The sequence below is a fragment of the Eucyclogobius newberryi genome, unplaced genomic scaffold, assembly GCF_026437365.1.
Source record: "Eucyclogobius newberryi isolate DKJ021-1_F unplaced genomic scaffold, fEucNew1.0.hap1 SCAF_12, whole genome shotgun sequence".
Taxonomy (NCBI): Eukaryota; Metazoa; Chordata; class Actinopteri; order Gobiiformes; family Gobiidae; genus Eucyclogobius; species Eucyclogobius newberryi.
This window is the reverse complement of record NW_027315746.1, coordinates 36,840,895-36,858,483: the sequence shown is the minus strand read 5'-3', so window position 1 is coordinate 36,858,483 and position 17,589 is coordinate 36,840,895. Positions and strand designations below refer to the sequence as shown.

At 53.3% G+C, this 17,589-nt stretch overlaps 2 protein-coding genes across 3 annotated transcripts in view; both read right to left on the bottom strand.

The window, feature by feature from the left end:
* tmem70 (transmembrane protein 70) overlaps window positions 1-818 on the bottom strand; it is a 4,673-nt gene extending 3,855 nt beyond the window's left edge. For both annotated transcript variants that reach the window (XM_072441969.1, XM_072441970.1), the window contains exon 1: window positions 576-818. In XM_072441969.1, coding sequence (XP_072298070.1) covers window positions 576-746 — 171 coding nt within the window. In that variant the 5' untranslated portion in view covers window positions 747-818. The remainder of the gene's footprint in view (window positions 1-575) is intronic.
* A 4,233-nt stretch (window positions 819-5,051) lies between these two features.
* znf622 (zinc finger protein 622) lies at window positions 5,052-16,074 on the bottom strand. The gene is made up of 8 exons (XM_072441965.1): window positions 15,953-16,074; window positions 15,115-15,493; window positions 14,425-14,616; window positions 13,935-14,192; window positions 10,978-11,140; window positions 10,793-10,911; window positions 6,585-6,728; window positions 5,052-5,363 (listed from the first exon to the last, which is right to left on the bottom strand). Exons 2-8 carry the CDS (start codon window positions 15,485-15,487, stop codon window positions 5,233-5,235), a joined length of 1,380 nt encoding a protein of 459 aa, XP_072298066.1. The 5' UTR covers window positions 15,488-15,493; window positions 15,953-16,074; the 3' UTR covers window positions 5,052-5,232.
* Between the last annotated feature and the right edge of the window lie 1,515 nt (window positions 16,075-17,589).

Genomic DNA, 17,589 nt, shown 5'->3' with positions numbered 1-17,589 from the left:
CCTCCTCAGGAGGTCCTGGAGGTCCTGGTCCTCCTCAGGAGGTCCTCCTCAGGGGTCCTGGTCCTCCTCAGCCCTTGTGCAGAGCTGAAGGTCGTGTGCTCATGTGACCTTCAGGGCACGTCCGTCCCTCAAGGAAGCAAGCCTTCTGCTATGCTGCTCCCACAGCTTGGACCTCCCTTGGATCAGAGCTGAGGTGGTGTTAAAGGGTCTCACTGAGGAGTTTTCACTCAAATATCCTTCTGTACTTTTAAGTTTTAATCTTTCTTAATGGTCTTGTTTAAAGGAGCTGATTGTGCTGCAGTTTCACTTTGTCTCGATGGTAAAATAAAGACATAAAAATGTAGATTCTGGGCATCAAGACTTTTGACACCAAATACTGTATGAAATAGCTGAATATATTAATTTCTGTCAATATCATCCACAGCGACCAATGAGGACAGAGTGAAGTAAAGACCAGTGGCACAGTCAGAAGCACATGTGCCATCATGCTGAATGTCTTGCCCAAGGACACAAGGGGAATATATGATAAAGCATGTTAGATTGTCTTCAATGCTGGAGCAGTTCTGACCCTGTACCTTGTGTCCGCGGAGTGACCCGCACCTCTGCGCGGGGAGACGCGGCCGCACTGCGGGGCTCAGGCCCCGGCTCCGGGCACAGCTGAAGCCGGACAGAGGCGCTCTGCTCCCGGCTGCACTGGCCCGGAGCGCCCGGAGCAGCCGGGGCCCGGACAAGGCAGAGAAAAGCATGTTCAGCTGAGAAGGTCCGAGAGTCCGAGTGTGGAGCCGCGTGACCCGGAAGAGGAGGAGTCTACAGGAAGTGAGCAGCCTCCTGTGATCGCCCCCTGCAGGAGGAGCAGGAGGAGCCGCTCTGGGCCAGTGGCGGCTGGTGGTACAAATTATAGGGGGCGCTATTTGACATGATCGTGTTTTTGTTTTTTGTAAATCGTAAAATTGAAATGTTTAACATTAACTGTTTGGATACATATTTAAAATACACTTTTACAACTGAATTAATGAAGTAAACACACTTTATTTCCACTTGTGTTAATGATAATACAACGACTTAGAGGCAGATTCCATGTGTGAGAAAATACATTTGACATAAAATTACATTTGACACTTTATAAAATGAAAAGAGCAAATCAAACATGTCAGTGATTCTGTCACTTCTAGAGCAGAGTAACATGACGACATGAAGAGGAATAAAAACACAAACAGTTGTTGGTGTTTGATAAAACAGCTTCAGTGGCTTTAGTGACTCTGAACTACACGTGTCACATGTTTATATTTCATCCTCACAGACTTTATTGCAGTTGGAAAGTTCATGGGTTTTATAATAAAGCATATCTTTATGAATAGAAGTTAAGTGATACTTAATGCTTAGCATTCTCCTTATCCAGGTCATAAACTAATAAAAACACTCTCTTTAGTTTGTTTGTTGTCAAGGTAACGGAGTTTGACACGTCACATGTCTCTGATTGATATCAAATCAGTCGCTTCATCATAAATATAGTTTTTATTCACAGCAGCTCATTCTGATGGTTGGATGTGTCTCCATGGCGACCAGCGCAGCTCCGTCTGTGTGAGCGGTCAAGAAGAGGTAACTGACCATCTCTAGAACTCAGAGCGACACGATCAGTGATGGAACGAGCTCACTTGACTTTGCAGTCACAACAGTGTAACAGCCTCTGAGGGCCCCTGAGGGCCCCTGCACTGCAGACAATATACTATACAGCATCACCTGTATAGTATATTACACTGAGGGAGGGTCCGAGACACTGAGGGAGGGTCCGAGACACTGAGGGAGGGTCTGAGGCACTGAGGGAGGGTCCGAGACACTGAGGGAGGGTCTGAGGCACTGAGGGAGGGTCCGAGACACTGAGGGAGGGTCTGAGGCACTGAGGGAGGGTCCGAGACACTGAGGGAGGGTCCGAGGCACTGAGGGAGGGTCCGAGGCACTGAGGCAGGGTCCGAGGCACTGAGGGAGGGTCCGAGACACTGAGGGAGGGTCTGAGGCACTGAGGGAGGGTCTGAGGCACTGAGGGAGGGTCCGAGACACTGAGGGAGGGTCCGAGGCACTGAGGCAGGGTCCGAGGCACTGAGGGAGGGTCCGAGACACTGAGGGAGGGTCTGAGGCACTGAGGGAGGGTCTGAGGCACTGAGGGAGGGTCCGAGACACTGAGGGAGGGTCCGAGGCACTGAGGGAGGGTCCGAGACACTGAGGGAGGGTCTGAGGCACTGAGGGAGGGTCTGAGGCACTGAGGGAGGGTCCGAGACACTGAGGCAGGGTCTGAGGCACTGAGGGAGGGTCCGAGACACTGAGGGAGGGTCCGAGGCACTGAGGGAGGGTCCGAGGCACTGAGGGAGGGTCCGAGGCACTGAGGGAGGGTCCGAGGCACTGAGGGAGGGTCCGAGACACTGAGGGAGGGTCCGAGGCACTGAGGGAGGGTCTGAGGCACTGAGGGAGGGTCTGAGGCACTGAGGGAGGGTCCGAGACACTGAGGGAGGGTCCGAGGCACTGAGGGAGGGTCCGAGACACTGAGGGAGGGTCTGAGGCACTGAGGGAGGGTCTGTGTCGACGTGTTCTGCTGCAGTCGACATGTTTACAGGTGATTACTGACTAGATTATGAAGAAAGTGGATGCAAAAGCTGGACCACTGTGTTCGAGAGGGACTCTGGACTGAGGGACTCTGGACTGAGGGACACTGGACTGAGGGACACTGGACTGAGGGACACTGGTCAGAGGGACTCTGGACTGAGGGACTCTGGTCAGAGGGACACTGGACTGAGGGACACTGGACTGAGGGACTCTGGACTGAGGGACACTGGACTGAGGGACACTGGACTGAGGGACACTGGTCAGAGGGACTCTGGACTGAGGGACACTGGACTGAGGGACACTGGTCAGAGGGACTCTGGACTGAGGGACACTGGACTGAGGGACACTGGACTGAGGGACACTGGTCAGAGGGACTCTGGACTGAGGGACACTGGACTGAGGGACACTGGTCAGAGGGACTCTGGACTGAGGGACACTGGACTGAGGGACACTGGACTGAGGGACACTGGTCAGAGGGACACTGGTCAGAGGGACTCTGGACTGAGGGACACTGGACTGAGGGACACTGGTCAGAGGGACTCTGGACTGAGGGACACTGGACTGAGGGACACTGGACTGAGGGACACTGGTCAGAGGGACACTGGTCAGAGGGACTCTGGACTGAGGGACACTGGACTGAGGGACACTGGTCAGAGGGACTCTGGACTGAGGGACACTGGACTGAGGGACACTGGTCAGAGGGACTCTGGACTGAGGGACACTGGACTGAGGGACACTGGACTGAGGGACACTGTCTCTACTTTACAAACCAAAGTGGCAGAATTGACAGACAAACTGGACGACCTGGAGAACCCAGAGTGAAGATGTAACTTGTGGATTGTGGGTCTCCCAGAAGACACTGAGGGTAAAGATGAGGTCATAAGGGCCCCTGGACCCCTGGACCCCGAAACTTCTCACACTTACAACAAACACTGGGGAAATAAGGATACATCATAAATTATAGTGGAATTCAACCATCGGGTGATAATGGTGTCATGACTGCTGCGGACGTCTCTCCACGGGCCAAACCGGACCACGCCCCAAGTCTTTCTTCAACTACTACTCAGCACAAGTGGTCCAGACACGCAAACATATAGATCCAGTGAAGTCCATGTGAGTAGGCGGCTTGATCCTGCAGCGCTGAGGATCCATCAGAACAGGAGGATTAGAGGGATGAGGCAAGTTATTGTCCTGTTCAACTACAACTTTTAGAGACAAAGGGAAGATTATAAATATAATATAATGTATATATGTAATGTAATATAAATATAAGGATTATAATATAAGTCTGTAGTTTAACAATAGGTCGGGATCTAGATGAGGCTTTTTCAGAAGAGGTTTAATGACTGCATGTTTGAAGGACGTGGAACATAAGCACTTTCTACTGAAGTATTTATTATATTAAGAATAGGGTCTATAATTAGGGGGAGAATGTCTTTGAGGAGCTTGGAATGGGGTCTAGGACACAAGTGGAGCTTTTAGAGGACATAAGGGCTGAAGTTCTCTCAATCAACAGCTGTGAACCTTTCTAAGTTTACAGGTGGATTTATATGTGACACTAGTTTTACAAAAGGTATAAAAAAATCGATTTTAAAAGAGAATCACATGAAAAGCTTTGATTTGGTTAAGAATCTTTTTACTTGAAACAGAACTTTTATAGGTTTTTACACATAAGGAGTTAAAGTCATGACATTATCACCTCTTTTATAATAGTTATAAACCAGAACTTAAGAGGAATCATTTCTTAATTATATCATTGTATTTCTAATCTCTCTTCTACTAAATATCAAAAACTAATCAAGGTGAAGGTCATCATGTTTTGACAGATGAAGAGTGGGAAAGTGTGTCCATCCCAGAGGAGGAGCTCAGAGTCACATGACCGGACTGTCTAAGCCCATGTCAAAGAGCCCCTCGTCCCTGGACTCTAAAACTTTGTACTTGGGCCTCAAAACTCCTGCCATGGACACATCCCTGGGGAATGACCCCAGAGACGCCCCGAGGCCGGGTCATCTCATCATGACCTCTGATCCTCATCCCAGACGCTTCCCACTCGGCTCAAACCTCCGACCCCTGACCACACCCTCCGACCCCTGACCACACCCTCCGACCTCCGACGCACCCTCCGACGCACCCTCCGACCCCTGACCACACCCTCCGACCTCCGACCGCACCCTCCGACCCCCGACCGCACCCTCCGACCCCTGACAACCCCTGACCCCACCCTCCGACCGCACCCTCCGACCCCTGACAACCCCTGACCCCACCCTCCGACCGCACCCTCCGACCCCTGACAACCCCTGACCCCACCCTCCGACCGCACCCTCCGACCCCTGACAACCCCTGACCGCACCCTCCGACCCCTGACCGCACCCTCCGACCCCTGACCGCACCCTCCGACCCCTGACTGACCATATATTAATAATAACAATCATATCTATAATAAAAACAACATCTCACATTTCTTAACTGTTTTTATGATTTTTTGTTGCATTGCACAGACCAGTAGATATTGTCTGAAATAATCTGTAATCCACTTCCAGAGTTCAAACGAGACACATTTCCACCACTTGTCCCGCAGGTCCTGATGTCCCGCAGGTCCAGGTCCTGACGGTCACCAGTTTGAGGACAAAGGATCTAAAACATGACTTGAGCTCTGAAGTGCTTCTGCAGTGTCGTGTTGTGGTTCATTCCCATCTTCATCCTCCATTTGGACTTCATCATCTGGACGTACTGCATGTCCCGCCTCCTCTGAGTGTGGGACCCCACTGAAACACACCAGGACATGTTTACATGCAGACCATTAGAGACTGACCCGCACGCACACACACACACACACACACACACACACACACACACACACACACACACACACACACACCCACACACAATGACCCGCACCCACACACAATCACCCGCACGCACACACACACACAATGACCCGCACCCACACACAATCACCCGCACGCACACACACACACACAATGACCCGCACCCACACACAATCACCCGCACGCACCCACACACAATGACCCGCACGCACACACCCACACACAATGACCCGCACCCACACACAATCACCCGCACGCACACACACACACACAATGACCCGCACCCACACACAATCACCCGCACGCACACACACACACACAATGACCCGCACCCACACACAATGACCCGCACGCACCCACACACAATGACCCGCACGCACACACCCACACACAATGACCCGCACCCACACACAATGACCCGCACGCACACACACACACAATGACCCGCACCCACACACAATCACCCGCACGCACACACACACACACAATGACCCGCACAGTGCGGGTCAGACACACTGTCACTGACAGTCAGAGTCTGTCAGTGACAGACACTCAGACTCACAGACTCCTCCTCCTCAGGGGGAGGAGCGAGATGTGACCAATTAGAAAAGAAAGCGGTCGGAGAACAGACGCTCTGAAACTCACATGAAAAGAACTTTTACAACAGGCAATTTAACCTAATGGTGTTTATGATCAATGACTTTGAACAGAGCTGATCTGAACCTTCAACTGACCTAAAGTGTTCTCCATCCATTTTCTACCGCTTGTTCCCTTTCGGGGTCGTGGGTGACTGGAGCCTAGTCCCCTTTGGGCCTTAGGCGGGGTACATCTCATCGCAGGGACATCAGAGACATGGACATAACAGAGGGACATTCATCACATTCATTCACTTGGGCCAATTTACAGTCACCATTTTTTTACCAAACACACAGGCATGTGATTGGACGGTGGGAGGAGCCGGAGAGAACCAACGGTAACACAGGGAGAACATGCAGACTCCACCCAGAGAGATCATGTGATGTTGGTCCGGCCCGGGAATCGAACCCATGATCTCCTTCTTGGGAGGCAAGAGCGCTAAGTGCTTTTGCCGGAAGGCCAGAACCAGGAAGAATGTCTTCTGAAAACTCATGTGGACACAGAGTGGACAGTGGGCTGTACCTGCGTCTCCGGTCCAGCCCAGAGCTCTGTACTGGCGCAGCACGCGGCCCACGGCCTTCTGGTTGTGGGACAGGGCCATGGTGCGCGGGGCCCCAAAGCGCTGTTTGTAGTACTTCATGAGAGACCGATGACCCACCACGGCTCCTGAGGACACAGCACGGACGTGAGGACACAGCACGGACGTGAAGACACAGCACGGACGTGAGGACACAGCACGGACGTGAGGACACAGCATGGAGGACACAGCACGGACGTGAGGACACAGCACGGACGTGAGGACACAGCACGGACGTGAAGACACAGCACGGACGTGAAGACACAGCACGGACGTGAAGACACAGCACGGACGTGAAGACACAGCACGGACGTGAAGACACAGCACGGACGTGAGGACACAGCATGGAGGACACAGCACGGACGTGAGGACACAGCACGGACGTGAGGACACAGCACGGACGTGAGGACACAGCATGGAGGACACAGCATGGACGTGAGGACACAGCACGGACGTGAGGACACAGCACGGACGTGAGGACACAGCACGGACGTGAGGACACAGCATGGAGGACACAGCACGGACGTGAGGACACAGCACGGACGTGAAGACACAGCACGGACGTGAGGACACAGCACGGACGTGAGGACACAGCATGGAGGACACAGCATGGACGTGAGGACACAGCATGGAGGACACAGCACGGACGTGAGGACACAGCATGGAGGACACAGCACGGACGTGAGGACACAGCACGGACGTGAAGACACAGCACTGACGTGAGGACACAGCATGGAGGACACAGCACGGACGTGAGGACACAGCACGGACGTGAGGACACAGCATGGAGGACACAGCATGGACGTGAGGACACAGCATGGAGGACACAGCACGGACGTGAGGACACAGCACGGACGTGAGGACACAGCATGGAGGACACAGCATGGACGTGAGGACACAGCACGGACGTGAGGACACAGCACGGACGTGAAGACACAGCACGGACGTGAGGACACAGCACGGACGTGAGGACACAGCACGGACGTGAGGACACAGCATGGAGGACACAGCACGGACGTGAGGACACAGCACGGACGTGAGGACACAGCACGGACGTGAGGACACAGCACGGACGTGAAGACACAGCACGGACGTGAAGACACAGCACGGACGTGAAGACACAGCACGGACGTGAAGACACAGCACGGACGTGAAGACACAGCACGGACGTGAGGACACAGCATGGAGGACACAGCACGGACGTGAGGACACAGCACGGACGTGAGGACACAGCACGGACGTGAGGACACAGCATGGAGGACACAGCATGGACGTGAGGACACAGCACGGACGTGAGGACACAGCACGGACGTGAGGACACAGCACGGACGTGAGGACACAGCATGGAGGACACAGCACGGACGTGAGGACACAGCACGGACGTGAAGACACAGCACGGACGTGAGGACACAGCACGGACGTGAGGACACAGCATGGAGGACACAGCATGGACGTGAGGACACAGCATGGAGGACACAGCACGGACGTGAGGACACAGCATGGAGGACACAGCACGGACGTGAGGACACAGCACGGACGTGAAGACACAGCACTGACGTGAGGACACAGCATGGAGGACACAGCACGGACGTGAGGACACAGCACGGACGTGAGGACACAGCATGGAGGACACAGCATGGACGTGAGGACACAGCATGGAGGACACAGCACGGACGTGAGGACACAGCACGGACGTGAGGACACAGCATGGAGGACACAGCATGGACGTGAGGACACAGCACGGACGTGAGGACACAGCACGGACGTGAAGACACAGCACGGACGTGAGGACACAGCACGGACGTGAGGACACAGCACGGACGTGAGGACACAGCATGGAGGACACAGCACGGACGTGAGGACACAGCACGGACGTGAGGACACAGCACGGACGTGAAGACACAGCACGGACGTGAAGACACAGCACGGACGTGAAGACACAGCACGGACGTGAGGACACAGCACGGACGTGAGGACACAGCACGGACGTGAGGACACAGCATGGAGGACACAGCACGGACGTGAGGACACAGCACGGACGTGAGGACACAGCACGGACGTGAGGACACAGCACGGACGTGAAGACACAGCACGGACGTGAAGACACAGCACGGACGTGAAGACACAGCACGGACGTGAGGACACAGCACGGACGTGAGGACACAGCATGGAGGACACAGCACGGACGTGAGGACACAGCACGGACGTGAGGACACAGCACGGACGTGAGGACACAGCACGGACGTGAGGACACAGCATGGAGGACACAGCATGGACGTGAGGACACAGCACGGACGTGAGGACACAGCACGGACGTGAGGACACAGCACGGACGTGAGGACACAGCATGGAGGACACAGCACGGACGTGAGGACACAGCACGGACGTGAAGACACAGCACTGACGTGAGGACACAGCATGGAGGACACAGCATGGACGTGAGGACACAGCATGGAGGACACAGCACGGACGTGAGGACACAGCATGGAGGACACAGCACGGACGTGAGGACACAGCACGGACGTGAAGACACAGCACTGACGTGAGGACACAGCATGGAGGACACAGCACGGACGTGAGGACACAGCACGGACGTGAGGACACAGCACGGACGTGAGGACACAGCATGGAGGACACAGCATGGACGTGAGGACACAGCATGGAGGACACAGCACGGACGTGAGGACACAGCACGGACGTGAGGACACAGCATGGAGGACACAGCATGGACGTGAGGACACAGCACGGACGTGAGGACACAGCACGGACGTGAAGACACAGCACGGACGTGAAGACACAGCACGGACGTGAGGACACAGCACGGACGTGAGGACACAGCACGGACGTGAAGACACAGCACGGACGTGAAGACACAGCACGGACGTGAGGACACAGCATGGAGGACACAGCACGGACGTGAGGACACAGCACGGACGTGAGGACACAGCACGGACGTGAAGACACAGCACGGACGTGAGGACACAGCATGGAGGACACAGCACGGACGTGAGGACACAGCACGGACGTGAGGACACAGCACGGACGTGAGGACACAGCATGGAGGACACAGCACGGACGTGAGGACACAGCACGGACGTGAGGACACAGCACGGACGTGAGGACACAGCATGGAGGACACAGCACGGACGTGAGGACACAGCACGGACGTGAGGACACAGCACGGACGTGAGGACACAGCATGGAGGACACAGCATGGACGTGAGGACACAGCATGGAGGACACAGCACGGACGTGAGGACACAGCACGGACGTGAGGACACAGCACGGACGTGAGGACACAGCATGGAGGACACAGCATGGACGTGAGGACACAGCACGGACGTGAGGACACAGCACGGACGTGAAGACACAGCACGGACGTGAGGACACAGCATGGAGGACACAGCACGGACGTGAGGACACAGCACGGACGTGAAGACACAGCACGGACGTGAGGACACAGCATGGAGGACACAGCACGGACGTGAGGACACAGCACGGACGTGAGGACACAGCATGGAGGACACAGCACGGACGTGAGGACACAGCACGGACGTGAGGACACAGCACGGACGTGAGGACACAGCATGGAGGACACAGCACGGACGTGAGGACACAGCACGGACGTGAGGACACAGCACGGACGTGAGGACACAGCACGGACGTGAAGACACAGCATGGAGGACACAGCATGGATGTTAGGACACAGCATGGACATGAAGACACAGCATGGAGGACACAGCATGGAGGACACAGCATGGAGGACACAACATGGACGTGAGGACACAACATGGACGTGAGGACACAATATGGACATGAAGACACAGCATGGAGGACACAGCATGGATGTTAGGACACAGCATGGACGTGAGGACAAAAGATGGACATGAAGACACAGCATGGAGGACACAGCACGGAGGACACAGCACGGAGGACACAGCACGGAGGACACAGCATGGATGTTAGGACACAGCATGGACGTGAGGACAAAAGATGGACATGAAGACACAGCACAGAGGACACAGCACGGAGGACACAGCAGGGAGGACACAGCAGGGAGGACACAGCAGGGAGGACACAGCAGGGAGGACACAGCAGGGAGGACACAGGACTTTATGTTGTATTATTTCTCTGACATTAACAGTGTGAACACCTGAAGGGAGCGTGAGCTGCAGGGTCTCCTCATCAAACTGCAGCGTCTGGTCTAGTGGGAGCTCAGAGTCCTCGGTTTCCATGGCAGCATCGTCCTGTGGTTTGTCTGGGTAGCTGCTCCTGAGAACGAGAGGTCAGAGTGCACTTAGAAGCACTGCACACTCACACTTACAAGGACAGTCTTACCTAAAGTCATAGAAGTCTGCAAACTCCAGGGCCACGTCCCCCTCAGTGTGGACTTTACAGTGGCTCTTGTCCGTCATGTGCTTCTGGACCGCTTCAGTCGAGTAAAACGAGCGTCCTTTTTCATTACACCAGAGACACACGTTCCCCGCCCCGACCTTCTCTCCTGAAGAGAACAACATCCATGACACACTGGCACCGGCAGGAGGCCGGACTCTGGCACCGGCAGGAGGCCGGACTCTGGCACCGGCAGGAGGCCGGACTCTGGCACCAGCAGGAGGCCGGACTCTGGCACCAGCAGGAGGCCGGACTCTGGCACCAGCAGGAGGCCGGACTCTGGCACCAGCAGGAGGCCGGACTCTGGCACCAGCAGGAGGCCGGACTCTGGCACCAGCAGGAGGCCGGACTCTGGCACCAGCAGGAGGCCGGACTCTGGCACCAGCAGGAGGCCGGACTCTGGCACCAGCAGGAGGCCGGCCCCTGAGAACAGGACTAATGTGATGGTACTTCCTGGTTCTAGTCAGGACCTGAGCAGCTGCATGGTTCTGGATGCACTGCAGCTGTTTTACAGCTCGTTTGGAGAGATTGTCTCTGTGGCAAAGAATTATCAAAGTTTTACTTTGTCAAGTGGCAGTTAATGACAAAAATATGACAAATAAAAGTAATTGAGTAGAGCAGAGTTCTACATCAAAACATCGTTTTATGATAGATTAAAGGTCCCATATTATGCAAAAGTGTCTTTTCAGAGCTTTTAACCTTCTTACAGTGGTAAGAAGGATCTATCTATCTCTCTCTATCTCTCATATATATATATATATATATATATATATATATATATATATATATATATATATATATATATATATATATATATATATATATATATATATATATATATATATATATATATATATATATATATATATATATATATATACACATATATACTACAGATGAACGGGGCCTACGGGGCCGCAGCACGCTTCCCTGTTTCAGCCCGTCCTCCAGGAAGCACTCTTCCCTCTCTAAATGCTGGCCTTCTGGTGGTCCCAAGAGTCTCTAAAAGCACAGTAGGAGGTAGAGCCTTCTGGTGGTCCCAAGAGTCTCTAAAAGCACAGTAGGAGGTAGAGCCTTCTGGTGGTCCCAAGAGTCTCTAAAAGCACAGTAGGAGGTAGAGCCTTCTGGTGGTGCCAAGAGTCTCTAAAAGCACAGTAGGAGGTAGAGCCTTCTGGTGGTCCCAAGAGTCTCTAAAAGCACAGTAGGAGGTAGAGCCTTCTGGTGGTGCCAAGAGTCTCTAAAAGTACAGTAGGAGGTAGAGCCTTCTGGTGGTGCCAAGAGTCTCTAAAAGTACAGTAGGAGGTAGAGCCTTCTGGTGGTGCCAAGAGTCTCTAAAAGTACAGTAGGAGGTAGAGCCTTCTGGTGGTGCCAAGAGTCTCTAAAAGTACAGTAGGAGGTAGAGCCTTCTGGTTTAAAACGTTCCTCTTTCAAATTGCTTATGTTCAGGCCAGTTAGGAACAGAAAAATAAAGCTACAGTTTCTCAAGTTTTTTTGTAGTTTGTCCTGCAGTAGGAGGACAGAGGACTCTGGAACATCGTCCCTCGTCCCTATGGACATCGTTCTTTCCCTGTCGCCCTCAGAGGAAACTGTTTTTCTGTGATTTAGGGCGTTCCAAAAATAAATTGAATTGAAAATTAAACACATCACTCAAGCGTTCGTGGCCTTCAAGCGCCGAGAACTTAAAATCATCCGGCTCAGTCTCAGAGTCAGACGTTTCCCTCATCAGGAATAGTTAAAACTGCCCCTCCTGGCAGCAGAGGGAATTACATAAGGAGATAAACAAAGCTAGCTCGTGTCTTGCTAATGTAAAAACACATGTGTGATCAGGTGATTTGAGCCAGAAATGCTCAGAATAAGAGTGTGAGGATTTAACGGGCACACGTGTGTTAGGGAGGATGTAGTGACTGAATGTGGAGTGGATGGCTGTCTAATGTCTATGTCTCTGTGTTGACCCTGCGACAAGGTGGCCACTGTCCAGGGTGTACCCCGCCTAAGGCCTGAAGTCACTGGGATAGGCTCCAGTCACCTGTGACCCCGAAAGGGAACAAGCGGTAGAAAATGGATGGAGAAGATCTGAGTGTCTGTTTTTAGTTGAGTTTAGTCTTTATTTGAAGGGACAAAGTACAGACATGAAGAGCTCAGGAGCCGCTGAAGCTCCTGATGAAGCACCACTAGAGAGAACAATGTATGAAACTGTGAACGTCGTTAGATATAAGAGAATACACAGTATATTGTACAAAGTCAATGCTTCAAAGCGGATTAAAAATAAACTCATTTGCATGATGTCTGCGGCCGGACTCACCCAGGTGCCACCGACCCGGGTGCCACCAGACACACCCGGGTGCCGCCGGACTCACCCGGGTGTGCCGGACTCACCCGGGTGTGCCGGACTCACCCGGGTGTGCCGGACTCACCCGGGTGTGCCGGACTCACCCGGGTGTGCCGGACAGGTGCTGGACTCACCCAGGTACTGGACAGGTGCTGGACTCACCCAGGTACTGGACAGGTGCCGGACTCACCCAGGTACTGGACAGGTGCCGGACTCACTCAGGTGCTGGACAGGTGCTGGACTCACTCAGGTGCTGGACAGGTGCTGGACTGGACTCACCCAGGTGCTGGACAGGTGCTGGACTGGACTCACCCAGGTACTGGACAGGTGCTGGACTCACTCAGGTGCTGGACAGGTGCTGGACTCACTCAGGTGCTGGACAGGTGCTGGACTGGACTCACCCAGGTACTGGACAGGTGCTGGACTCACTCAGGTACTGGACAGGTGCTGGACTCACTCAGGTGCTGGACAGGTGCTGGACTCACTCAGGTGCTGGACAGGTGCTGGACTCACTCAGGTGCTGGACAGGTGCTGGACTCACTCAGGTGCTGGACAGGTGCTGGACTGGACTCACCCAGGTACTGGACGAGGCCTCGCAGGTCCACCAGGAACTCGATGTCTGGGATGTAGAAGCTGTGCATCCTGGTCATGTGGGCCACGTTCTTCATCAGAGAAGACGAGTGGTGCGAGCAGAAGAGGCAGTCTGTCACCGCAATGGAGCCAGGAAGGAGGGCTTCAGTCACATGATCCAGCTGCTCCTCCTCCTCCTCAGAGCTCATGTCCTCCTCCACCTCCTCCTCCTCCTCCACGTCCTCCCACACTTCTGCTGCATCTGCACAAACAGTGATAATAAACACAACAGCAATGGCAGACACCTCCTATAAAAGTGTGTAAAATGGCATGTCACTAGGTGGCGTCATCTTTCACACGGGGCCCTGCAGCACACGGGGCCCTGCAGCACACGGGGCCCTGCAGCACACGGGGCCCTGCAGCACACGGGCCCTGCACATGGAAAGAATACCCCTGGGACTTGAGGCGGGGCAGCGAGTGTGACGGGGGCTCACCTGGGCACGGGCTGGTCGGGTCCCCCTTGTCGCGCCTCTTGGCCTGCTCCTCCAGCCACACATAGCGAGGTGGTTTGTCTGCCCGGGCTCTGGGGCCCCTGGGCTCTGGGTGGGACACGCCCGGCCTCTGCACCTTCTTCAGCACCTCCTGCAGGGCGGCGTTCCTGGCATCGTTATCCAGCTCCTCTGGACCTGAGGAAGACGTTATAGAAAATGTGATTCAATCTTCTGTAGAGTTCAAAGTTTTCTTCTTAAAAACGACATTTGATGGATTTTTGGGCCCGTCGGCTGTAAGACAGGACGAGCCGCTTGGAATGGGGATGAGACTGGGGAAAGACATGCGCAGACCCCGCCGCGAGTGGCGCCTGCAGACCAGGCTACACCCCGGTACAGGGGCCGACTAGGCAAAAAAAAGGAGCAGCTTCGGCATTCTCCGGACTAATAAACTACTTTTAAAATGTGCAGTCAACATGATCACACTCTCAGGAGCGGCGTATTTTACGACGCTTTTACAAAATAAAGCGGCGCTTTAAACGCTGCGCGCCGTAATTTCCGCCATACGTCGCTCTAAGTGGAGTGTGATCATAATGGCTTTCCATATTATCGAGCGGCGTGAGCAGAAAAGTTCCACTGCGGCGCTCGGAGGGTGATGTGGTGAACAGATGACCTAAGGGACCGGATGTTTGGTACCTAAGCCCTTCTCCAGGTTCTTCTGGTTGAGCCGCTGCACTTGGCTCTGAGCTTCTCGCTCCACCTGCTTCTCCACCTCCTTCTCCGCCTGCAGGTGCTTGTGAGACTTCAGATGGTTCTGGAAGGCGTTGGCGGAGGAGAACTTCTTGTTGCAGACGTGGCAGGCCTGGCTGAGGACGGACTGCGCCTCCTGCTTCTCCGCCGCGTCCCGCTGCGCCAGCACTCGCTCCTGGAAGTTCTCTGCGGTCACTGGAGGCATCTCCGCCACCTTCCGCTTCAGGTTGTAGCGATGCCAGTCGCTTTTGTAATGCGCACGCTGGACGTCCCCGTCTCCAAACGCCACTCTGCAGCTGATGCAGGTGTAGGACGCCATGTCCTCCTGAAATACAGAGGCACAGCTACGACTCACTACAGGACAAAGACAGGACAGAGCAGTGTCACATGGGGTCACCCATTAGGAGACAGTGTCACATGGGGTCACCCATTAGGAGACAGTGTCACATGGGGTCACCCATTAGGAGACAGTGCAGTGTCACGTGATGGAGCTGATCAGAGCGACATCTTCACATTTACAGACACATGTCCCTCTGATCCTTTTCTTTAACTAAGATGGACAAACCTCAAATTGTACTGCACTGTACAGACATGAGCGTCCCGTCCCCCCGTCCCCCCGTCCCGTCCCGTCCCGTCCCGTCCCATCGTCTTGTCCCCTCGTCCCGTCCCCTCGTCCCGTCCCATCGTCTTGTCCCCTCGTCCCGTCCCCTCGTCCCGTCCCACCGTCCTGTCCCCTCCAAACTGCCCCGAACCGTCCCGGCGCCTCCAGAGCTAGTGGACTCACGGTGTGGAGCTCAGCGGCGCTTTAAGTCCAATCCCCGGAACTGAACTGAACTGAACTGAACTGAACTGATCGGTGCTGAAAGTAGAAACGTGTTTTGCTGGAGAAACGTGAGTCTGAACTGCTGCTTCTCACTTCCGCTTCCGGCGGCGCTGGCGCGGAGCACGCCCCCTGCTGTATTTCTTTACGCATGACATAATTGTCCAGTTCCAGGACAAAAGCACTTGTCCAGCACGTCACACCTGGAGCACACCAGTGTTTCACTGACATATGTCATACTTATGGAACTTTATGGGAGAAGACTTTTTTCAATGAATAAATATGTATAAAAAGGTTCCTAACTAAGGCCAAACAGAGGACACAGAGGACACTCTAGACCCATGGACTGTCCACTGTGTTTCTGACCCATCCTCTGACCACTACTGTCCTGACCACTACTGTCCTGACCACTACTACTGAGGAAGCACCATCTGACCCCTGAGGCTGCAAATTTGATTTAGGTTCTAGAAAAATGTCCAATTGTCCCTGTGATTTGAGGACTGAGCATGTTAACATTAGACTCAGCACTAGACTTTGTAACACTAATGGAAACTGTATTTCTTTATTTCAGGGACAGTGCATTTCAGACACATCATTAGAGTTTACAGAGAAGTTTACGTGAAAAGACACGTCAATCATCCAGATAAATGAGGAACACAAGACTCAGACCAGAGTACAGGCAAGTGTCCTGCAGGGGGCAGCAGAGAGAGCAGGTGTGGGTCGTGTTGACACATCTGGTTTGCAATGAGAAATGACATTTTACACTTTGTAATAAAATAAGTTATTGCTGTATGGAAAGTTTTTCTTAAAGACATGTCATTTATAGCATTCTTTCATGGGTTTTCTAATAATCTTATAATCTTAAGACCTTAGATTATCTTATATATATATATATATATATATATATATATATATATATATATATATATATATATATATATATATATATATATATATATATATATATATATATAGATAGATAGATAGATAGATAGATGGATAGATAGATAGATGGATAGATATAGATGCTGCAGGGAGAGCACACATGGAGCTCCATCACCAGAAGCTGACATAGTGTAAGAAACATCTGTGCAGAGCACGAGCTGGAGACCCCAAGGACAAAGTGGGAAACACCTCCAAAGGTGGAGAACGACCGAGACAAGGTCCTCTGGGACTTCCAGATACAGACCGACCGAATGGTAATGGAACCAAGCGGACATAGTGGTGGTCTCAAGGGTCAGAGGAAAGCCGTGGTGGTGGACATTGCAGTACATGGGATGGTGAGAGAGGAGCTGGAGAAGGTCTGGAGCCTGAAGGTATCGGTGGTGCTGTAGTGACCGGAGCACTTGGGGCAGTGACCCCCAAACATCAGACATCTCGGCCCAGAAAAGTGCAGGAACAGCAAAGATACTGAAGAACCTTAAAATCCCAGGGGCCTCTGGAGGACCCGAGCTCGAAGGGAAAATAGAAACCGCCTGCGGAGGGTGAGGTGAGAGTAAAAAAACTATTTCTCACCCTCCGCAGGTGATCTCTATTTATCCCCCTTCAAGCTCAGGTCTTCTACCAGAGGCCCCTGGGAACTTGAGGGTTTAAGTTTGTAA